The 24,552-nt window shown below is 47.4% G+C and overlaps 1 protein-coding gene across 1 annotated transcript; it reads left to right on the top strand.

Moving 5' to 3' along the window:
• The first annotated feature begins 294 nt into the window (after window positions 1–294).
• Window positions 295–24,021, top strand: AADACL4 (arylacetamide deacetylase like 4). The gene is made up of 4 exons (XM_001106030.4): window positions 295–904; window positions 7,308–7,524; window positions 18,760–18,823; window positions 22,907–24,021. Exons 1-4 carry the CDS (start codon window positions 737–739, stop codon window positions 23,679–23,681), a joined length of 1,224 nt encoding a protein of 407 aa, XP_001106030.3. The 5' UTR covers window positions 295–736; the 3' UTR covers window positions 23,682–24,021.
• Window positions 24,022–24,552: the final 531 nt, after the last annotated feature.

The following is a 24,552-nucleotide window of genomic DNA, read 5'->3' as shown; positions in this document are numbered from 1 at the left end:
GGCCTATTTCCCAAAATGGTTCCAATCATTTCTTTCTCTCTTAGAAGAAAGTAACGTAGATAAAAATTGTCCCCAAACCAGCCCTAGGCACCATTTTTAGAGGTGGAATATGAGGCTGGATAAAGCCCAGTTTTGCCTGCAATGGCATTCCTCTCTCCCGTCCCAGGACCCCAGAAGATTATTACCACCAGAAAACAAGCTAATCTTTGCCCTGGTCTGGCCAGAGGCCCAGAGCATGCATAGGCGGTGACCTAGTGAGACCTTGTTTCAAAAAGCAAAACAAAGCTGGGGTTAGGGCAGCTAGCGAGTGAGCTGGGGTGAGATGTGCTGTGCTCACCCTAACCACACCCTGATGAGGAAAGCTGGCCAAGTCTCCTATCTTACAGTTGAAGGATCAAGCCCTGGAGGCCTAGATCCTTTTCTAGCGTTCCCAGGAGCTGAGATGCCCATTTGAGCCTGATCTTCCTGAAGACCTTTGGGAAACTCACCTTCCAAGACTCCCCATGAGGGGCAGTATTGATTTTTCTGGGTCCCCACATTGCTTAGGGAAACAGGTTCCTCCAGCTCCCATTGGCCCTTTTGTGCCTCCCCTGAGAAGCCAAGTCAGGCCACTGTGTCAGGCTTAGCCCAGAGAGAGTGGGGTGGAGGAGGCAGAGGGTGTAACCCAGCCAGGTCCTCTTCACAGAAGCTCTCAGGCAAGCTCCTCAGGGCAGCAGCTCCTCGAGGCCCCAGGAACATGGCTCTCCCATGGCTAGTGCTACTCTTGGCATTGCCCATTTTTTTCCTGGGAGTCTTTGTCTGGGCTGTCTTTGAGCACTTCCTCACCACGGATGTCCCTGCTACCTTGCAGCATCCTGCCAAGTTGAGATTCCTGCACTGCATATTCCTCTACCTGATCACTTTGGTGAGTTTACTCTCAGGCTACGTCATAACCTCGGGGCTCCTTCTCTTGTTCTCAGTAGCTTACCTTCTTTTCCCTCTTTCACTTCCCTTCTGTCTCTCTCTCTTCAGACTCCCTCAAGATAGATGTGTCTCTTCTGTATCTGCTGTTCTGTTTCTCTCTCCCTCTCCTCCCTTCGTTCCTTCTCCCTTCCCATAGCCTGCCTGCCTTTCTTCCTCCCTCCCTCCCTTCCTTCCTTCCTTCCTTCCTTCCTTCCTTCCTTCCTTCCTTCCTTCTTCCTTCCTTCCTTCCTTCCCTCCTTCTCTCCCTCCCTTCTTTCCTTTTCTCCCTTCCTCTCTCCTTCCTTCATTCTCTCTCTTCCTCCATATCTCCTTCTCTCCCTCTCTGCCTGCCTGCCTGCCTTCCTTCCTTCTTTCCTTCCTTCCTTCCCTCCCTTCTTCCTTTTTCCTTCTTTCTTTCCCTCCCTCCCTCCTTCCTCCTTCCCTTTCTCCTTCCTTCATTCTCTCTCTTCCTCCCTATCTACTTCCTTGCCTCCCTCCCTCCCTCATTCATTCGTTCCCTCCCTCCCTCCCTTCCCTCCCTCCCTTCCTCCTTTTGTTTCTTTCTTCCTTCCTCTCTCCTGATCTCTCTAACTCCCTTCCTTTCTTCCTTCAGCATCAAATATTTACCAAGTGCCAATCACTGGGCTTTATTCTGAGAATTCAAAAACAATTTCAGACCCATTTCCTGCCTTCCACAGACTTGTGGCCTGACAGCCCCTGCACCTCCTTCAGCCGCACCATCTTTCACCCTTGGTGCACTGAGTTGCCTACAGGTTGTTTCTATTTTATTTTACTTTTTAGAGACAGGGTCTTGCTCTGTTGCCCAGGCTGGAGTGCAGTGGTGCAATCATGGCTCAAGGCAGCCTCAACCTCCTGGGCTCAAGCGATCCTCCCATCTCAGCCTCCCAAGTAGCTGGGACTACAGGTGTGCACCACCATGCCTGGCTAATTTTTGTACTTTTGGTAGAGACAGGGTTTCGCTATGTTGCCCAGGCTGGTCTGGAACTCCTGGGCTCAAGCAATCTGCCCGCCTTGACCTCCCAAAGTGTAGGGATTGCAGGTGTGAGCCACCACCCCTGGCCTCACAGGTGTTTTTTTTCCTTATTCCTCTCTGTAAGCCCAGTTCCACTCACAGAGCTTGATATCTGGTAGGTGCTTACCTTCGTTGATACAATCATACATGAATTCACCCAGCTTTTCTGAGTGGCCCTGCCAGCCAGGCTCTGAGCAGGGCTTAGGGGTTGGGGGTTTGGGGGGGACCAGCACACACCCAGAGCTGCAGTGAATTTGGAAACAATGGTTTGACATCTTGTTTGTGGCAGGCAACCTAAGTTAACCCCAGTGTCCCAACCCTGGGTGGAGACCTCATAGAAGCCAAACAGATCCTGCTGATCGCAGGGCAGCTGTGGAGGAGGATGAGGGGACCACGCTTAACTGACAGCAGGGCTTAGGAATAAGGAACACAGACAGCAGCCGGACTGCCTGAGTGTGTCCCAGCTCTGCCACTCACTCACTGTGCGGTCCTGCACTGTTTACTTAACCTCTCTGGGTCTCAGTTTCCTCATCCGGAAGGGTTAATATGTTTAGAGATGTTTCGTCAATTCATAAAATACGTTTCTGTACGACTGGAAGTGTTACCCGTGGGTAACAAAAACATTCTCTAAAAGATCGCTTTTAGAGAAATGAACAAGTTCAGTGTGCAATGGCATCGATGCTACTGACTCAAGGAGACAGGGCAAGGACGTAGGAAGTACTCTTGTCTCTCTCATTTGGAGAATGCAACCAGCCTGGAATTAGGCGGTCTCAAGCCAGTGGCTGCAATCCACATGGAGTTACTGGTTGGGTTAGAGCCCCAGGACAAGGGACTCTGAAACAAGGGAAATTGAAGCCCAGGACTTAAAATGGGGGCCTAAGATGTTCAGATGGCCCAGAGAAATGGTGATTTTTTTAACCTTCCGTGTTTCTCCTCAAAAGTGGTCCAGAAGCTAAGCATCTACTGATGACAGCTGCTACGGGCTGCCCACGGGAGACTCTGAGATGGGTCTGCAGCCACTGAAAGGGTGGATTCAGCTTGTGGCGTCCTCTCTCGATCCCCCCAGCACTGGGGCCTCCCGGGGCACACTGCCCATGGTGGGGTGATGATGATGAGGATGGAGACATGCAGTAGTGAATGTTCATTGGGTTCCAGAGGACAGATAGGCAACACAGGAGCAAGAAGTTTAGGGAGGACAAGGAAAAAGCTAAAAAGAGTCTATGGCCAGGAAATCAAGAGCTTTGTTTTGGTATCAGACCGCCCTCTGAGCCCTGAGGCCCTCACTTACTCGCTTTGTAGACTCATGTTTTTAAGCCTTTATGTTCTTCTCTGAAAAGTGAAGTTTTTTTTTTTTTTTTTTTTTTCTGAGACAGGGTCTCACTGTCACCCAGGCTGGAGTACAGTGGCATGAACATGGCTCACTGCAGCCTCCACCTCCTGGGCTCAAGGGATCCTCCCACCTCAGCCTCCCACGTAGCTGGGACCACAGGCATGCACCATCACATCACGCCTGGCTAATTTTTTGATATTTTGTACAGATGGGGTCTTGCTGTGTTGCCAAGGCTGATCTTAAACTCCTGGATTCAAGCCGTCCGCCTGCCTTGGCCTCCCAAAGTGCTAGGATTACAGGCGTGAACCACTGTGTGCGGCCCCGGGGAGGCTTTTTATAGGGGGACGTGGGGATTAAATGAGAAAAGCATTGAAAATGCACAGCACGATGCTGGGTGCTTAGAAAGGCTCAGTAAAAGTCGGTTATTCATAGTATGCTTATCAAATCCCTGAAGGCAAAGATGTAGCATTTCTCGAAATTATTATAGATTTAAAAGTTGCTACAGACGATTTCAGCCTCACTAAAAAATACGAAGGTAATATAACAGACACTATTGCTATTCTTTTTCTTCTTCTTCTTCTTCTTTTTTTTTTTTTTGAGACAGTCTCAGTCTCTCACCACCTAGGCTGAAGTGCAGTGGCACAATCATGGCTTACTGAAGCCTCGACCTCCTGGGCTCAGGTGATCCTCCCACCTCAGCGTCCTGAGTAGCTAAGACTATAGGCGCCTGCCACCATGCCCAGATAATTTTTTGCATTTTTTGTAGAGACGGGGTTTTGTCATGTTGCCCAGGCTGGTCTTGAACTGCTGGGCCCAAGAGATCTGCCTGCCTCGGCCTCCCAAACTGTTAGGATTACAGACATGAGCCACTGCACCCAGCCACTATTGCTTTTCTTTTGTGTTTTTGAGATGGAGTCTCGCCCTGTCACCCAGGTTGGAGTGCAATGGTGAATTTTCAGCTCACTGCAACCTCTGCCTCCCATATTCAAGCGATTTTCCCGCCTCAGCCTCCCCAGTAGCTGGGACTACAGGTGTGTGCCACCACGCCCGGCTAATTTTTTGTAGAGATGGAGTTTCACCATGTTAGCCAGGATGGTCTCAATCTCCTGACCTTGTGATCCGGCCCACCTCAGCCTCCCAAAGTGCTGGGATTACAGATGTGAGCCACTGCACCCGGCCTGGTTTTCTTTTAAAGGGCAAACGATGCAATATTTTCAAGGAGTTTCAACAGCTATCTAAAATTCTGGACCTCAGATATTTCTTTTCTTTTCTTTTCTTTTTTTTTGAGATGGAGTCTCACTCTGTCACCCAGGCTGAAGTGCAGTGGCATGATCTTGACTCACTGCAACTGTCACCTTCCAGGTTCAAATAATTTTCCCACCTTAGCCTCTCGAATTGCTGGGACCACAGGCATGCACCACCACGCCTGGCTTTTCTTTTTTTTTTTTTTTTTTTTAATTTTTTGTAGAGATGGGGTTTCTCCATGTTGTCCAGGCTGGTCTTGAACTCCTGGGCTCAAGCAATCTGCCTACTTTGGCCTCCCAAAGTACTGGGATTACAGGTGTGAGCCACTGTGCCCGGCCACTGGACCTCAGATATTTTTAAAATCTCGATACTCCCATGTATAATCTTAATAATCAGTTTTCCTCTCTGCCTCTGTCCTGTTACCAGCTATAGAAAATGTGGGCTCAGAATTGGAAAACCAAACCAAAACCGAAACAATGTAACTTTGTGGCGTAGCTATTGGCCATCACACAGTGCAGTGTGATGTTACACCTCCCAAGGTAGTGCGATGCCTATGGAGGTTTAACATCACACTGCATTGTTCCAAATCCCCTAAACAAACATTTCTTGTTCTAGATGCTGGAGACAGAGGGGAAGGTGCTGAGACCTTAGATCATGAGAAGCATTTGATTTGGTGGTAGGAATAAACATGGGTGATCATATCCACACAGTAACGCCCTAGAGGAGTTCTAAAGAAATCTTTAGAGACAGAGGTTGCGGTGAGCTGAGAATGCGCCACTGCACTCCAACCTGGGCGACAGGGTACTGAGGGCCTCCAAGAAGGCAGTGGCCATTACTATGAGAGGGAGGAGGATGGCCCCACGTGAACATAACCCTTGAGCCTGGATACGAAAGTCAGTTTGGTGTCTAACCACCTGCTGAATAGGTAAGAAAGCCTCCCAGGAAACAAAGAGAGGCATGGAGAAGCCCACAGTGTGTGGGCAAACAGGGCAGATAGCTGGGGAGATTAGGGCTGGGGCCAGCCTACCCCGACAACAGGCACCACGACTTAGGGAGCTCACAGCTGAGTAGGTGAAGATCCATGCTGGCGCAACATAGAGGCCTGGGGTTTTCAGATGTGGGTCAGTTGATGGGAAAAGCAGGTGACCTGCACCTTGCGGATCAACTCGTTCTTCTCCAACTAAAGCAGGGAAATCATTATTTTGTTTGGAGTTCCTTTAGGAGGACCTCTTCATGGAGGGAACCCACTGGGGTAGTCCGTGGGACCTTGGACAAGACCCAGTGGGTGCAAGCAAGAGAAAGAGTGGGGCTCGCACTGGCCAGGACCCACTGGGGAGACACTCTGTGTAGGTGGTCACATCCCATCCTCACACCTCATCCTTGGATCATACACACCATGCCTCTCATTTTGTAAACAAGGGAAATTGAAGCTCAGAGACAGTGACGCCCAAGGCTTTTCAGTTCATTGGAGTTTGGGTTCAGACTTGAGCTTGGATAGGCTTGGCTCCGAAACCCAAGCTCTTTCTTGTTTAGCAGTTGAGAACACAAATTTTGCGTCTTGCTTGTTGAACCCTGGGCAAGGGACTTGGGCAAGGAACTTGACCTTGGCATGTCTTAATTTCCGGATTTGTAAAATGGAACTGATAATTGTGCCTGACTTAGAAAGGTTGCTGAGAACTTTAATCAAGTTAATGATCCAAGCCACTTGGGCCAGTACTGGCACATTGTAAGTGTCTAATAAGTATCAGCTGTTCTTGTTCTTGTCATTCGTATCATCCTTTGCTGTTTTCCTTATGACAAAGACACACTCCAAATGTGAGGTCTGTGGGAGAGATTATCCAGAATCGCTGAAATGTACTTAGTACATGAAATATGACACCTTGTAACTATATTTTGAAATATTCAGATGCTGAATTGTTTATAAGTAGAGTGACCATATTAGTTTAAAAACACATTACTCCCTTGACCTGAGCCCACAACAGACATCCCTAATTGCTCACGCTGCTCTTTTTCGTTGAACACGGACACAGTCAGGAATCCTTCTTAACCCAGAAGAATGATGTGTTGATACAGGTGAGGAATTATCTTTGCATCCCAGGCTGGGGAGAGTCCAGCACAGAACTATAGAGAGGGAAGTTGCCGGCCAGTTGCCTTGGCCAATTGGCTTTTCTTTTTTTTTTTTTCCCCCGAGATAGAGTCTCTCTCTGTCGCCAGCCTGGAGTGCAGTGGCACGATCTCGGCTCACTGCAACCTCTGACTCCCAGGTTCAAGCGATTCTCCTGCCTCAGCCTCCCGAATAGCTGGGACTACAGGTACTTGCCACCACACCCAGCTAATTTTTGTAATTTTAGTAGAGAGGGGGTTTCACCATGTCGGCCAGGATGGTCTTGATCTCCTGACCTCGTGATCTGTCCACCTCAGCCTCCCAAAGTGCTGGAATATCAGGCGTGAACCACCGCACCCAGTCAACAATTGACTTTTCTAAGTCAGTGGCTTCTTTCCAGTCAGCCCCAAGCTAGGCTACCCTTTGGCAAATTCACATCATTATTTCATCAAGAGCCCTTGGGAAGAAAAGTTGGAAAACCCAGCCCCCTACCTGGACACAATCCAGAGCCCATGGATTCCTGAAGAGCCCCTGTACCTATGGGAGGCAGGTGAGAAACTACGAAAACATCCTAACAATTCTAAGCGTCAGGGATCCACCATCCGGATTCTAACCTCTCCTAACGTCTGGCTTTCTTTGATTACCTCCAACAGGGGAATATATTTGAGAAGCTGGGAATTTGCTCCATGCCCAAATTTATCCGTTTTTTACATGATAGCGTGAGAATTAAGAAGGACCCTGAACTTGTGGTGACCGACCTGCGTTTTGGGACGATACCTGTGAGGCTGTTCCAGCCCAAGGCAGCATCCTCCAGACCCCGGCGAGGCATCATCTTCTACCATGGAGGGGGCACAGTATTTGGGAGCCTGGGTAAGGGGCTTCCCTGTGGCTTTGCAGAGGAAGGGCCTCATCTGCATGCATAGCCTAGCTCCTGCCTCCCACAAGAACCCTTCTGCAGTAGCTTAAAGGAATCAGTTGTTGGAGATTTTTATAGCGTTAACAGCCCAGACGAAGGGCTTTGGGCTCAGGTCAGTAGATGGTGTGGCAGCCTACATGGGAAACCTTTTCTTTTCTATAATATGATAGTCTCAGTCAAGATGGGGACAGCAGTGTCACGGCGGGGCTGTCACAGAGGCTGTGGACTCCTCTCTCCCCTTTCTACTCACAGTCATTGGCCTGCCCTGTCTCATTTACAATGATTCCCAAACCCACGTATTTCCCTCTAGCTCTGCAGTATCGCCATGGCCCAAGACCCCATCCTTGCTTGCCTGCCCCCTTGCACCCCAGCCTCCCAGCCATGGGTCTCCCTGGTTCACCTCTCGCCCCTCACATCTGGTCCCCACCTAGCAGCCAGAGGGATCTTTTAAAAATACAAGTCAGAGCTGGTCAGCCCTGCACTTAAATCTCTCCTGTGCCCTTCCCTGAAACCCAAACTCCTCCCACAGCCTCGCCCGGGTCACCTGTGGTGGCCCTTACCCATTCACTCAGCTGCAGTCCCGGTACGCGCCTATCTGCTGCAGACACTTCAGCTCCTTCTCACCACCATTCTCAACCTGCTGTTTCCTCAGCCTCGAAAGATACCCTTCCCGCCCCTGACATTGCATGGCTGACCACCCCTGGTTCTTTAGTTGCATCTCAACTGTCCCTCCCCAGAGTGGTCTTGCTACCAGTGGGCTGGGGGATGTCCCCAAAGGCCAGTGGGACCTCCAGCTGGTGTCCCTGCTCTTGAAACTGTTGTGAGAATGAATTCAAGGACAAGTCAGAAAACAGTGAAAATACAGAGATTTGTTGCAAAGGGAAAAGCACACACTCAAGAAAAGGGAGTGGGGTGGACTCAAGAGAGACAGGCGCGAAGAAACGCTACCTTTATGCGTTTCTTTAATCAAGGGGTGGGCTCTTCATGAACATTCTTGGAAGAAGAGGAAGTTTTCTCAGCACTGCGGTGCCACCCATTTGTACACCAAATGCGGTGTCCCCATAACTGTCCTGGTGCTGGTGGGTGTGTGTTTAATATGTTAATGAACACATAAGGAGGTCCTAGGAGAAACCCAGGTCCAATCCAGTGCCATGTTGGGTCCAGTGGGTCTTTGCTTGGTCCACACCCCGGCTTTTCAGGGTTTTATCAGCTTCTGCAGCTATTTCAACAGTTTCCTTTTGCTAGTCATGTGAAACTGCTGCCTGGAATTTTCTATTCTTCTGCGACCACCCTGTATAATTTCTATCTCATTCTTTTTTTCCCCCAGAGATTTCCATCTCTTATACTTAGGGGTTGATGAGGGAGGAAGGTCTCCAGTCTTCAGTATCTACTTCCTGCTGGTTAGGGGTGTTGGCCCCGCCTAGTGTGGGCTTGGACATTTCTGGATGCCTAGCCTATGGGTCCCAAGGTTGGGTCATCAGGAGGATCTGAATCTCAGGCAGGGATTGATCGGAATCCTGCAGGGCCATCCTTTTGACATGGAACTGTTGCAATCTATTAGGTTGGTGCGAAAGTAATTGCCGTTTTCGCCATAAAAGGCAAAAACCATTTGTGCCAACCTAGTGGAAGACATAAACTTTACAAAGAGATTAAACAAGCAAGGACCCAAGATCAGAAGTAATAAGACAGCTATTAGAGGCCCCAGGAAAGGCAGGACTCATGTCACACTTGGTAGGTATCCCTGGATGGAGTCCCATGTGGTTTCAGCAGTGAGGTTATTGAAATTATACAGCTGGATAGCCTGTTGGTAAAACTTGGAACTTGTAGTTTAGCTAATCCTGAATTGTTGATGTAAGAGCAACAGGTATGAACAATAGGTATGGTTTATTACCGCACAAACCCTTCCAAGTGGTTTATGCTCTGGTCCTGTTAGGGCCTCGTACGGTGGCTTAGTAATGAGCTCAAATCCTGGGATCCAAATCCTGTAAAATCTTGGCATACCCATGAAAGTTCTAAGTTGCTTCTTTGTTTGTGGAGGTCCTGCCTTCAAGATTGTCTCCTTTCATTTGATGGACAAGGTCTGGTTCCCTGGGCTTAGAATGTGCCCTGGATATTTTACTTTACTTTAGGTTTAGAAATCTGGGCCTTGGATGAAGAGAACCTACACCCACTTTTTCCCATGAAGTTTAGGACCTGAATGCCATTCTTCTCTGAGTCCTCTTTAGTGGGACTGCATACAAGGATAACATCCACATATTAGAGTATCCCTCCCTTTCTAGCTCTAGTTCCCTTAATTCTCGTGCCAAGGGATTTCCAAACACGTGAGTCCTATCCCCAAAGCCCAGAGGCAGTGCCGTCCAGGTGTGCTGCTGGGAAATAGTAGTTCCAGGATTAGTCCACTCAAAAGCAAACAAATACTGAGATTCAGGGTGCAAAGAGAAGCAAAAGAAACCATCCATAAGATCTAATACCATGAACCAATTGGTGTTTCCCAGTATTTGGGTAAATATGATATAAAGATTTGGCACTATAGGATGTAAGGGAATTACGGTCTCATTAATGGCTTGTAAGTCTTGAACTACTGTTTGGTTTTTGGACAGGGAGGACAGGAGTATTACAAGGAGATTGACCTGGAATCAGGAGGCCATGTTTTAACAACTTCTCAATTAGAGGTTGCAGTCCTTGCCTGCCTTCTGATTTGAGAGGATATTGATCCTTGTATGGGGAATTATTTTTGTCTTTTAAAGAGATGATCACTGACTGAGCATGTATTGCTTTGCCAGGAGTTTCTTGGTTCCATACTTGTGGGTCTACTTGAGACCTTATTTTGGTGTGTGTGTGTGTCTCCTGTTTTTCTGAGGCTGGCAGAACAACAAACATTGCCAATAAGGAGAGCTTTATAGGGCTTGATAAAGTGCCTTGATTTATTGGGATGGCTAGGAAGTCCCATCCCTGTAGGGGACTGGTGGGAAAAATTTTAGTTATAATAGTCACAAACCTCCTTGGACGGCCTGAAAGTTTTTGCAAAAATCTCAGGATAAGGTTATGGCTGAAGGCAACCTAATCCTTACCTTGAGTAAAGAGCTTAAAGTAGGTACCAATGAAGATAGAATAGTTTATCTAAATAGCTTGTTTCCTCATGTGGTCCTAAGACTAACCTTTGATCATTCGTGGGCAAGACGGCCCTCTCTGGGGTAGGGGCGACCAGGTTAATTACCCACAGGTGTGTTGACTCAAGCCTTTGTCAATTAATCTTTACTGAATAAATACGAGTCTCGCTGGCTGGTCAGGGCCGTGGCCGCTGACTCTTTACAGCACCTTGCTTGGTGTCTGTAAGTGACTCGGACACTCAGCCGGACTGACAAAGCAGAATATCTGTGTCAGTGCATGTTATTCATCCGTTGCTGAGTCAGGATCTCGCACATCCCAATAAACGAATGGGACATTCTGGCATAACTAGAAACTCATGAGTTACTATATAGTGTCCCAGCCTGCAGCTCAGGTGTAAAGTAAAGCACTTTGATTTTGGGGTGCCATCAACACCTGTGACACTGTAGCTTTTGGAGGCTAAGGGCCCAGTATGGCTGTTTAGGAGAGAGTAACTGGCCCTTGAGTCAATTATGAAATTAATATTTTTACCAGCCATGTCAAGAGTCACTGAGGCTCCTCAGTTGTGATGACCATGACTTTTATGGAGGCTGCCAGGAACCTAGGCCTCTTCAGTTCTCAGTTACAGCCATTATGGCATTGGGTGTCCTTCTCTCCCTTCAGAACTCAGGGCAGTCCCTTTTCCAATGGCCCTTCCGCTTGCAGTGAGGGTAGGGTCTAGGTGGGCTCCCTGGCTGGGACAGTCATTGCTTCAGTGTCCCGGCTTTTCACACGTGAAGCAGTAGCCATCGCCTGCAGGTTTGCTGTTAGGCCTGTTTGACCCATCGGTGACGCCTCCGTCTGGGTGACCCTTGGTGTGTGGGGCACTGGTTGCAGTGTTACAATGACGGCTATCATTTGGGCCTGCTCTTCATCCCATTGTTTGCCATGCCGGGTCTTTTCAGCCTTTTCAGCCCTCTCCCTATTATTGAATATCCCAAAAGCCACATCAAGAATTTGATTAACAGGCATTTGGAGTTACAAAGACAATTTCTGTAATTTTCTCCTGATGTTAGGCACTGACTGGCTAATAAAGAGTTCTGATAAAGAGCCATGAAGGCCTATATATATGGTATTTCAGTCAATTTCTCCTGACATTTACAAAAAAGACCTAATCACAAGATGGTATTAAAATTTAGGGTTTCATTCTCTGGCCATTGCACCCTATTTTCCAACTTATATTGGGGCCAAATGGTGTTACAGAAAGAAATGAGTTTCTTCTAAGCCCATCAAGTTTAAAATTATTCCAGTTTTTAAGAATGCGTCTCAAATGGCCTTGGCTTTTTCTTGGCATGACTTGAGAGAGAAGGGGAAAATAACAGTATGGTTCCCTCATGGATGGACTGGTCCTGGCATTTTATGAAATTCCCTTGTGATTGGCCAGCTCCATGGCCATGCCAGGGAGACAGGCATCTCAGAGGCATCCCAGTTCTCTTGGCTGGCTGCCTCAGTGTCCAGGCATCCCTGGAGCCCTACTGTCCTTGGCCTCCAGGCATCCCTGGAGTCTCAGTGTTGCCCAGGCATCCGTGGCCCCTGGGGCTTTGGAAATGGGAAGGTCGAGAAGGGCAAGCTGTGGGCCTGCAAGCTTGCCGATATCCATCTGAACATTTACCACCAGGTAAAGCTTGGGAGTAGAGATGATTCAGTAAGGCCAAAAAATAGGGACCTTGAAGGGACCCCCCCCTTGGCATTCCAGAAAGCAGTATCTAAGGGGCCTATCCTGCTGTGTCTAAAGAGTTCACTAAGCTGTTGGGTGAAGTGTGAGGAAGAAGCATGAGAAGAGAAAATCACAACAGTAGGGTTTAAAGAAAGACAAGAAGGAGAAAACATTTCCCAACTAGCATCAGTGTCTTGGCACAGCTGGTCCCTTGGGAAAACAGAAGACCCTTCCCAAGAAAAAGCCATAGTGCTCCTTGAAAACCATTCATCCACTGCCTGGTACGGGTTTTTACCCTACCACCCTCATTAGCTTCATGTCAGGGAGGTCCATGGTGCCTCAAAGCTACTCAGTGTAAGGCAGGGCATGGTAGCTTATGCCTGGAATCCCAGCACTTTGGAAGGTTGAGACAGGTGGACTGCTTGAGCTCAGGAGTTCAAGACCGGCCCTGGCAACATGGTGAAACATCCCTTCTCTACAGAAAATACAAAAGTTAGCTGGGCTGGTGGGGCATGCCTGTAGTCCCAGCTACTCAGGAGGCTGAAGCTAGAGGACTGTTTGAGCCCGGGAGGCAGAGGTTGCAGTGAGCCGAGATCATACCACTGCACTCCAGCCTGGGTGACAGAGAAAGACTGTCTAAAAAAAAAAAAAAAAAAAAAAAAGAAAATCAAACAAACAAAAACCAAAACTACTCTGTGTAAGTTGAAAATTCCTCATCTCTGCTTGTCGCTCATCAGGGGGAATTGGGTTTTCCAGCCTAAGGGAGCAGTGGGGAGGCAGGCTGTAGTTAGCTCCAAGAAACAACCAAGAAAGTACTAATTCCAGAGAACAAGAGGACTCCAACTAAGGTTGGAGCGGGGCTTACCAATTGCCAGTGGTTCTCTTTTTTTTTTTTTTTTTTTTTTTTTTTTTTTTTTTGAGACAGAGTCTCGCTCTGTCGCCCAGGCTGGAGTGCAGTGGCCGGATCTCAGCTCACTGCAAGCTCCGCCTCCCGGGTTCACGCCATTCTCCTGCCTCAGCCTCCCGAGTAGCTGGGACTACAGGCGCCCGCCACCTCGCCCGGCTAGTTTTTTCTATCTTTAGTAGAGACGGGGTTTCACCGTATTAGCCAGGATGGTCTCGATCTCCTGACCTCGTGATCCGCCCGTCTCGGCCTCCCAAAGTGCTGGGATTACAGGCTTGAGCCACCGCGCCTGGCCTGCCAGTGGTTCTAAAATGGGAGTGATGATGTCCCTGGCTGGCTTGCCACAAAGATGACACTGCTGGGCTGGGGAAGGTTCCCAAACGCCGGTGGGACATTGACCCTCCCCAGTGTTCAGGCTCTTGACACTATCATGAGAATGAATTCAAGAACGAGTCAGAAAATGGTGAAAATACAGAGATTTATTGCAAAGGGAAAAGCAGATAGTCAAGAAAAGAGTGCAGGCAGACTCAAGAGAGACACGCGCAAGGATTGGGGCGGCTACCTTTATAGGTTTCTTTAACCAAGGGTTGGAATATTCATGAAAATTCCTGGAAAATGGTGGAGTTTTCTCGGAACTGTGGTGGCACCCATTTGTACACCAAATATGGGTGTCCCAGAACTGCCATGGTACTAGTGGGTGTGTGCTTAGTATGCTGATGAGCATAGAAGGAGGTCCTAGGAGAGACTCAGGTCAAATCCAGTGCCATGTTGGGTCTAGTCGGTCTTAGCCAGCTTGGTTCACACCCTGGCTTTTCAGGGTTTTATCAGCCTCTAGCTTCTGCAGTCATTTCAAGTTTCCTTTTGCTCATTGTGTAAAACTGCTACCTGGAATTGTCTTGTCTTGTCTTCTCTTCTCCCCTTCTCTCTCTCTCTCTCTTTCCTTCCTTCCTTCCTTCCTTCCTTCCTTCCTTCCTTCCTTCCTTCCTTCCTTCTTTCCTTTCCTTTCCCTTTCTTTCTTTCTTTCTTTCTTTCTTTCTTTCTTTCTTTCTTTCTTTCTTTCTTTCTTTCTTTCTTTTCTCCTTTCTCTGCCTCTCTTTCTGTCTTTCCCTTTCCCTCTCCTCCCTTCCTTCCTCCCTTCCTTCTTCCTTCCTTCCCTCCCTCCTTTTCTTTCCTTTCTTCTTTTCTTTCCTTCCTTCCTTCCTTCCTTCCTTCCTTCTCTTTCTTTCTTTCTTTCTTTCTTTCTTTCTTTCTTTCTTTCTTTCTTTCTTTCTTTCTTTCTTTCTTTCTTTCTTTCTTTCCCATCCTTCTTTTCTTTCCTTTCCTTCCCTTTCCTTTCCTTCCCTTTCCTTTCCTTTCTTTTCTCTTTCAACAGAGTCTTACTCTGTCTCCCAGGCTGGAGTGCAGTGGCACAATCTCAGCTCACTGCAACCTCCACCTCCCGGATTCAAGCGAGTCTCGTGCCTCAGCCTCCCAAGTAACTGGGATTACAGGCGCGTGCCACCACACCTGGATAATTTTTGTATTTTTAGTAGAGGCGGGGTTTGGCCGTGTTGGCCAAGCTGGTATCGAACTCCTGACATCAGGTGATCTGCCCGCCTTGGCCTCCCAAAGTACTGGGATTACACGTGTGAGCCACCACACCCGGCCTGGAATTTTCTATTCTCCTGTAACCATCCTGTGTTATTCCTGTCTTACCCTCCCGGGACATCTTATCTAAGAACTCTCCCTGCTGACTGCTGCCCTGCCCTGCACCCCTGTCTCCACTCTTGGCGCTGACGCTGCCCTGCCCTGCACCCCTGTCTCCACCCCTGGCTTCATCTTTGTTAATTTTCTTCAGGTGCTTGACACAGTCAGAGCTCATTTTGTTCTTTCATGGGTTTCCTTATTTAGTACTTGATTCCCCCCATTAAAAATGAAGAGTGCAGGAAGTTTTGTTTGTTGCTGGATCACCAGTGCCTGTTGTTTTCATTTTTTGAATTGAATGAATGAATGCACGAATAAATAGATGGATGGGGGAATAAGTGGATGAAAGGATGAGCTTGCGAATGAACAAATGGATATGGATGTATGGATGGATGCATGGACACACGCGAGAAAAATTTGCCCATAGGAAAAGGTGGGCTTCTCCCGGTACATAACTTCCCCGAGATTAGGATGTACTGACACTTAGTGGTGGAAGTGACGATGGACATTCTCTTGCGGGATCTGTTGTCATGGGAACAGAACCCAGTTCCTGGCCTCATGGACCTGACAGTCACCTGAGGGAGCTGGACACTGAAGTTACTGCAGATCATGACAATACAGGTGGCATGGAGAATGACTCACAGCATCATTCCGATTTAGCTCTTCTCATCAGGGAAGTCAGATTTGAGCTGAGGCTCAATGGATGAGGAGGATCTGGCCCTTTGGAAGCTGGAGAAGAGCCTTCTAAGAGAGGGTCGGGGCTAGAGGGAGACACTTGCTTCAGGCTTTAGATTCAGTGGATGCCAAAACATTCATTCATCAAGATAAGTAATATTTTAAGGCAATGTTTAAAAAACCAAATACTAATGCAAAACAATTATGATGAACAAAATGTCAAAATGTATACACAGGCAGGACCCAACAGGGCAGAGCAAGTGTGCAAGTGAAAAGTAGAAGCCTGTGGCCGGGCACGGTGGCTCACACCTGTAATCCCAGCACTTTGGGAGGCCAAGGCTGGCAGATCACGAGGTCAGGAGATCAAGACCATCCTGGCCAACACGGTGAAACCCCGTCTGTACTAAAAATACAAAAAAATTAGCCAGGCGTGGTGGCGGGTGCCTACAGTCCCAGCTGCTCAGGAGGCTGAGGCAGGAGAATGGCATGAACTCGGGAGGCGGAGCTTGCAGTGAGCCGAGATTGCACCACCGTACCCCAGCCTGGGTGACAGAGTGAGACTCCGTCTCAAAAAAAAAAAAAAAAAGAAAAGAAAAGTAGAAGCCTGTTTATACACACACACACACACACACACACACACACACATATATATATATATATATTTTTTTTTTTTGAGACAGAGTCTCGCTCTGTCGCCCGGGCTGGAGTGCAGTGGTCGGATCTCAGCTCACTGCAAGCTCTGCCTCCCGGGTTTACGCCATTCTCCTGCCTCAGCCTCCCAAGTAGCAAGGACTACAGGTGCCTGCCACCTCGCCCAGCTAGTTTTTTGTATTTTTTAGTAGAAACGGGGTCTCACCGTGTTAGCCAGGATGGTCTCGATCTCCTGACCTTGTGATCCACCCGCCTCGGCCTCCCAAAGTGCTGGGATTACAGGCTTGAGCCACCGCGCCTGGCCCTATACACATATACTTTTTAAGGACAGGGTCTTGCACTGTCACCCAGGCTGGAGTGCAGTGGCGTGATCACAGCTCACTGCAGCGTCCAACTCTTGGGCTCAAGCAATCCTCCTGCTTCAGCGTCCCAAGTAGTGGGACCACAGGCAGGCACCTCCACCCCCAGGTAATTATGTATTTGTTTGTTTGTTTATTTATTTTGAGACAAGGTCTCACTCTGTTGTCCAGGCTGGAGTGCAGTGATGCAATTATGGCTCACTGCAGCCTCAACTTCCTGGGCTCAGGTGATCCTCCTGCCTCAGCCTCCTTAGTAGCTGGGACCACAGGCATATACCACCATGCCTGGCTAAGTTTTAAATTATATGTAGAGACAGGGTCTCCCTATGTTGCCAGGCTGGTCTTGAACTACTGGGCTCAAGTGATCCCCCCACCTTGGCCTTCCAAAGTGTTGAGATTACAGGAGTGAGCCACTGTGCCTGGCCTAATTATTTTTACAGAGACAGGGTCTTGCTGTATTGCCCAGCCTGGTCTCTAACTCCCAGGCTCAAGTAGTCCTCTTGCCTTGGCCTCCCGAAGTGTGGGATTACAGGTGTGAGCCACTGCACCCAGCCAAGCCTATTTAAAATTTTGATATTTTGGTCATCATGCAATTTTTTGGCATGAATTGTGATTTCTTAATTGCGTCCAAATGTTATTTTTTCTGTATGGCTGAGTGTTGTGGGGCCCCCTTGATTGTGCACCCAAGGCAGATATCTTGCCTACCTCACCCTAGTCCCGGCCCTATTGAGTCTAAGTGGAAGGGGCAGTAAGTGCAAATCTCTGAAACAGGGATGACCTGACATGCTTGGGAAAGGAGGAATGTCTGGGTTACATTGGGAAGATGACACCCAGATTGGCCCCGATCATGGCTAGCAGAGGTCTCCACTTTGGCTGGGCCTTAAAATCACCTGGGAATTTTAAAGTCATATCCACACCCAGGTCGTACCGCAGGCTAAATGGGCAGGACCCAGACATCAGCATTTTTTTTTTTTTTTTTTTTTTTGAGATGGAGTCTTGCTCTGTCACCCAGGCTGGAGTGCACTGGTGTGATCTCGGCTCACCGCAACCTCTGCCTCCCAAGTTCAAGCAATTCTTCTGCCTCAGCCTCCTGAGTAGCTGGGACTACAGGTATGTGCCACCATGCCTGGCTAATTTTTGTATTTTTAGTAGAGATGGGGTTTCACCATATTGGCCAGATTGATCTCAAACTCCTGACCTCATGATCCACTCGCCTTGGCCTCCCAAAGTGCTGGGATTACAGGCGTGAGCCAGGGCATCAGTATTTTGAAACAGCTCATCAGATGACTGCAATGTGCACCCAGGACCGAGACCTACTAGCATGGAAACTTCAACTTAGGGGCTGACTGTTCCGACTCAGTTTAGACCCCTCTGTGCCTCTGGCTCCATTCAGAACCATTGTCACCTCCCTCAAAGAGCATTAATGAAGCATGTACCTACTTCAGCAACCTTCCCCACACCCTGGAATTACCTGGTATGATTTGGAAAATCCTGATGCCTGAGCTTCCACCCTAGAGATTCTGATTTAATTGGTTTGAGGTTTAGCCTGGGCCTGAGGACTTATAAAAACTCCCTGGTACCTCTATGTATGGCTGAAGTTGAGAATGACTGAATTAGAAGTGTATTTGGCAGTGATTCTATGTCTGCCACTGTGCTAGTATGTTCTACATACTCGTATGAATGGACCTGCCTCTGAGAACTTCATATGCACCACTCTACTAATAGAAAAATCTCGTCCAACCCTTGTTTATTTCTTGATCAATATAAATATATAGTTATTATTAATATCCTAGGGCAGGCATGCCTAACTTCCCTTGGTTTTGTCCATTTCAGATCACTAAGATTGCCAGGTTCCTGGTTTCCTCCACTATAAATTAAATGTTGCAGAAACTGAGCCCCAAGGTGCACTTGAGCCCCAAAATTCAGGAGGTTGGGGACACATGTCTGATTTGGCCTGGCTCATTGGCTCTGCCCAGGCAGAGGAGGCAAGGACAGAAACAGAGAGGATGCCACACCCTACACCAAGATTGTCAGCTGGCTCTTCCTGGGGGCTGTGATGAGATGGTCTGGGTCCTACTCATGGGCTGCTGCTCTGACTGTTTTTGTCTTGCAGATTGTTACCATGGCCTGTGCAATTATCTGGCCCGGGAGACTGACTCTGTACTTCTGATGATTGGGTGAGTTGCTGGAGACAGCTGGTAGGTTCAACAGGGGTGAGAGGAGATAGGGTAAGTTCATGGATGATTTGTAGATCAGAGAGGCCCTAACTCCCAAGAGACAACTCTTGGACACGCATCCACAGAGACGGGTGCGGCAGTGCTCGAAAGAGCAAAAACCTGGAAACAACCCTCATGTCCATGAACAGGGGCATGCATGAATAAACCACACTATAGCAACTGTTAGATTACATAGCCATAAAGATATAGAATGTTCCATAGCTATTTAAATAAATGAACTAGAAAGGTGTACCATATTGCGAATGAATCTTAGTAGTATAAAACTAAGTGAAACATTTTCAAAAAATTACATAAAGCCTGATACTCATTTTGCAAAGGTAAAAACATCAAAACCAAAAGAATACTTCTGAGGAATACACATAGACACAATAAGATAATGTAACATAGAAAGAAAAAAATGATAGATACAGGATTCAGGGTAACCATTCATTAAGTTGGGGGAGAAGCAAAATGGCATGATGGTGGGTTTGGTGAAGGTGATGGTCAAGATTCTAGCTGTTGTTTGGGGTGATGGCTCTGCAGGTGCTTATTGCATTGTTAAAAACCAACTAAGCTTCTGATCCTGCAGGAACTAGTGTTGAGAGTGTCTTAAGATACAACCCTGGTCCTATAAAAACAATAGGGAGATGGGGGCATCTTTAGAGTGGATGGAGGGGGCAGTAAGGGCTACTCACTAGGATTCTGGTTCTTGGCCCAAGAGATCTCACATCACTGGGAAAGAGTTTAGAGAAGGCCAGTGAGAGAAATTGAAATCTGCCTTTTTAGATTCTGCCTCTACAATGGACCTCCTCAAACCTTAGCTGCCCATAGGCTTTGGTAGACAGAATAACTGTGTGACTTAAACAAAGTCACTTAACATCTCTGGTCCTCTCTGATGAGATTGAGGAAGCCAGTACTTTCTAGTATTCATCAACATACCTCCCAGGTGGCTTACCATTGTGTCTGAAATTGCACCATTACAGTCTATGTCACCAAAGACCTTTGTGATAATAAAAACATCCCTTGAACAGGTAGCACATAAAGGTATCAATAAGCACCTGCATTAATACATTGTAGAAAATTCCTTAGGATACCATTATCCCAGATACTTAGACCCGGTGCATGGGCCAGGGCAGTTTTGATAGAGTGGCTGATGGAGCTGCATGCACAGATAAGGGCTTCTAGGAGGCTGCAGGGAGACAGCAGCTGGGAGGAGACTCCCTGAGACACACTGAAGGAAGGGAGATGTCTAAGGCCTGGTTGGGACTCCCTGCCCGAGGTCTTGGGGAAGATGGGTCTTTTGATCTTTGGTTCTGCAAAGCCTTCACCTCTGGGTGAGTTTCTTAGTTTGGGCTGCTATAACAAATTACCATAGATGGGGTAGCTTAAACAACACGTTGATTTCTCACAGTTTTGGAGGCTACAAGTCCAGGATCAGGGTGTCAGCATGGTTAGGCTCTGGTGAAGACCCTTTTCCAGACTGTAGACTGCCAGCTTCTCCTTATATCCTAACATGGCAGAAAGAGAAGCCAGAGAGCTCTCTAAAGCCTCCTTCACAAGGGCACTAATCCCATTTATGAGGGCTCCACCCTCATGACCTGATCGCTTTCCTAAGGCCCCACTTCCTAATACCCTCACATTGCAGTGTAGGATTTCAACACAGGAATTTTAGGGGGACATACACATTCAATCTATCACAGTGAGCAAGAGAGGAGTGCAGGGAGGCACAGGAGAATTTCTGCCTCTTTCTGGCAGGTCAGAGATTTTGCCCATAGAAAGCACCTAATATTTGTTATCCCCTTCATCATGTTGGAGTCATATGTTCAACATTTAGTGAGGAGTATTCATTTCTAGAAATGGGAAAATGAAAGCTGAGGTTTGTACTCACTGCTACCAGGTGCAGGGGCTACCTCCCTGCAAGGACCCTCTGAGAAGCATGTGTTTTGCCTGAGCTTAAATGGGAACCTGCTTTGATAACATTGATAGATTTATCAATATATTGACCATCTAGGAAATGGGCAATAAGATTACTGGGCGATAATTGTTTCCTAGATGGGTACTATATTATGCTGCAATCAATCAAATCCTATTTTGAAAGATGAGGTGTTAAATTAACTTTTAAAGGAAACAAAATTCAAGGTCTAAGGGAAGGCAGTGGTTTTCAGACTGGTTCTTTTGAGCCCTAGGGTTCCCTGTGATGTCTTAGAGGCAGCTATGGAAGTCAAAAAAGAAGGAGAAAGAATGAGAGCTTATGTTGCTTACCCTTGGGCAAAACCAGAACAATTGCATTTGTTTATTTTATACAGTGGGGTTCTTGCATCATTTTTTTCTTCTAAGAAAAAAAATAATTTTGTTGTTCTAAGTTGAAAGCCACTAGTCTAAGATGTTATTTTTCCTTATGAGCTTCTTCCAAATTTAATGTGATAATTAAAATATACCTTTTTGATGTTTTCTTTTCTTTTTCTTTTCTTTTTTTTTTTTTTTGAGATGGAGTCTCGCTCTGTCTCCCAGGCTGGAGTGCAGTGGCACAATCGTGGCTCACTGCAACCTCCGCCTCCCGGGTTCAAGTGATTCTCCTGCCTCAGCCTCCCGAGTGCCTGGGATTACAGGCTCCCGCCACCATACCCTGCTAATTTTTGTATTTTTAGTAGAGATGGGGTTTCCTCATGTTGGCTAGGCTGGTCTTGAACTCCTGAGGTTGAGTGATCCTCGGCCTCCCAAAGTGCTAGGATTGTGGGCGTGAGCCACCACCCAGCCTGGATGTTTTCAATGATAGATTGTAAGAATAGAAAAGATGATTAGCAACAACTTCAACTTAACATTTAAGAGAACAATTGTTTAGATAAACTCTCTGTTGCAATCAGTTAAGCCAAACTATTTCTATTTTTTTATTCCTTTCTATTATCTTAATCTCAATTTATGCATTAATTAGCTTGTTCATTACTGTATTTAAAAGCTCATTTTAAAGTTCCTTTTCTTTGCCCTTGAATTTCTTTGAGGAGACATACTTTGGAAACCAAACCTCAGGATACTTAAGACCAACCCCCTAGTGTTCTTCACCAGCCACTGGCACCTGGGTCTTCTGCAGCTTGAGCTGTGGATTTCCGGGCTAGCTTTCCGTCTCTACACTGCACCTTCAGTTTCACTCCCTGCCCCTCTCACCTCCCACACTGGAGTGCAGTGGTGTAATCACAGCTCACTGCTGCCTTAACCTTCTGGGCTCAAGCAGTCCTCCTGCTTCAGCCTCCTGGGTAGCTGAGACTACAGATGTGTGCCACCATGCATGCCTAGCCAATTTTTTTAAATTAGATTTTTTGTTTTTGAGATAGAGTCTTGTTCTGTCACCCAGATTGGAGTGCAGTGGCATGATCTAGGCTCACGGCAAGCTCTGCCTCCCAGGTTCAGGCCTCTCTCCTGCCTCAGTCTCCTGAGTAGCTGGGACTACAGGTGCCTGCCTCCACGCCTGGCTAATTTTTTGTATTTTGTTTAGTAGAGACGGGGTTTCACTGTGTTAGCCAGGATGATCTCGATCTCCTGACCTCGTGATCTGCCTGCCTCAGCCTCCCAAAGAGTTGGGATTACAGGCGTGAGACACCGTGCCCGGCCTAGATTTTTGATTCAAAAAAAAATTCTGCCTGACAGTAACTTTCTCTTGACTTTAACTTTAGTGTTCTCTCTCCCTTTCTCTACAGACAGGCAGTGGGATTGGTAGTGGTTTCATTTGACTTTTTTTTTCAGCCATTGCTGGTTGTTTTGCTCCCAAAGCAAATAGCTTCAATGAAAACAAAGTTGCATCACCTCATATGGAGTTTATGGGAAGCTGACAGGGCACAGGTTTGGAGTGAAGAATCCTGGCCTTTATGACTCTAGGCAGGTTCCTCACATGCTCATAGGAAGACAATGGGGATGAAATCCTTACTTCATAGGCTTATTCTGAGGATTTAATCAGACACAGTCTTGTAAGGGGGTTGAGGATTCTGTTGAAACAGCTCCCTAGCAACACTGTCCACACTGGTGTCCTGTTGCTCCCTGTTTTCCTTTTAGGTACCGCAAGGTTCCTGACCACCATTCCCCTGCCCTTTTCCAAGACTGCATGAATGCCTCCATTCACTTCCTGAAGGCCCTGGAAACCTATGGGGTGGACCCTTCCAGGGTTGTGGTCTGTGGAGACAGCGTCGGAGGTGCAGTGGTGGCTGCCATCACCCAGGCTTTGGTGGGCAGATCAGATCTTCCCCAGATTCGGGCTCAGGTTCTGATTTACCCATTTGTCCAGGCATTCTGTCTGCAGTTGCCGTCCTATCAGCAGAACCAGAACGTCCCATTTCTTTCCCGGAAGTTCTTGGTGACTTCTGTGTGTAACTATCTGGCCATTGACCTCTCCTGGCGTGATGCCATCTTGAATGGCACTTGTGTACCCCCAGATGTCTGGAGGAAGTACGAGAAGTGGCTCAGCCCTGACAACATCCCCAAGAAATTTAAGAACAGAGGCTACCAACCCTGGTCTCCTGGCCCTTTTAATGAAGCTGCCTATTTAGAAGCCAAACATATGCTGGATGTAGAAAATTCACCCCTGATAGCAGATGATGAGGTCATTGCTCAACTGCCTGAGTCTTTCCTGGTGAGCTGTGAGAATGACATACTCCGTGATGACAGCTTGCTCTATAAGAAGCGCTTGGAGGACCAGGGAGTCCGCGTGACATGGTACCACCTAGAGGATGGTTTTCACGGATCCGTTATCTTTTTTGATAAGAAGGCTCTCTTTTTCCCATGCTCCCTGAAGATTGTGAATGCTGTAGTCAGTTATGTAAAGGGCATATGATGGTAACCCTGGGCCCCGAGGAGGCGGGGACAAGTATGGACTCTACCAGAAACTGGGTGCTTTAGTGAGTTCTATTTTATTGACTAAAGAGGTGCTACATCAATGCTTGGGTCAGCTGGGAAGGGTGAGAAGTAAGCTAAGAGTCTTGCTTAGTATTCAAGAAAATCCAAACTGTGTCTGTTTCCTTCCAGCACTAACAATGTCCAGTGCTGGATCTAGCAACAGTCTCTAACATTCCCACTCAGGTGAAATAAATATCAAAAGGAGAACAAAATGCCTTTAAAAATTTCTCAAAGCCCCAACATATAAGATCTGTGCAGAATAAATGCCAACAACTGGTCATACTATCAGTGGTGAATCTATATCCATGATGACAAAGCATAGCTGGAGGGGGCATCTAATTGTTCTTGCGGTCAAAGGTCACTGGGTCAAATCTCGACTTTGATTGGCTCCACTTGGTCTGAGAAATGCTGTTGCAATGAAATTCTACCCTTGACACAGCCACCCTTGGGCTGGACTAAATGAAGATCTCAGAGGGGATTATGGGAAAGAGAGAGACAGGGAAAGACGCAAGAGGAAAGGAACAGAATAAAAGGGTGGGCTCTGGGGAGCTGTGAGCTTTGCCTGGGCTCAAGTCTTTAACCTGAGTTCCAACTGGGTACTAGCAGGCAGGTTCACCAAGTCAAGGATGTCTTGGGAACCTCTGAATGCCATCTGGAATATGGAAACTGCATTTCCAAAGGGAGTAAGGTGCTAGCCTGTTTTCTTCGATGAGCTTGTATGTTGTTCTCACTTTTTTTTTGAGACGGACTCTCACACTGTTGCCTAGGTTGGAGTGCAGTGGCACAAGCTTGGCTCACTGCAACCTCTG

This window comes from Macaca mulatta, chromosome 1 (genome assembly GCF_049350105.2).
Source record: "Macaca mulatta isolate MMU2019108-1 chromosome 1, T2T-MMU8v2.0, whole genome shotgun sequence".
NCBI lineage: Eukaryota > Metazoa > Chordata > Mammalia > Primates > Cercopithecidae > Macaca > Macaca mulatta.
Note: the sequence above shows the minus strand (reverse complement) of the source record. Positions and strands in the feature narration are given on the sequence as shown.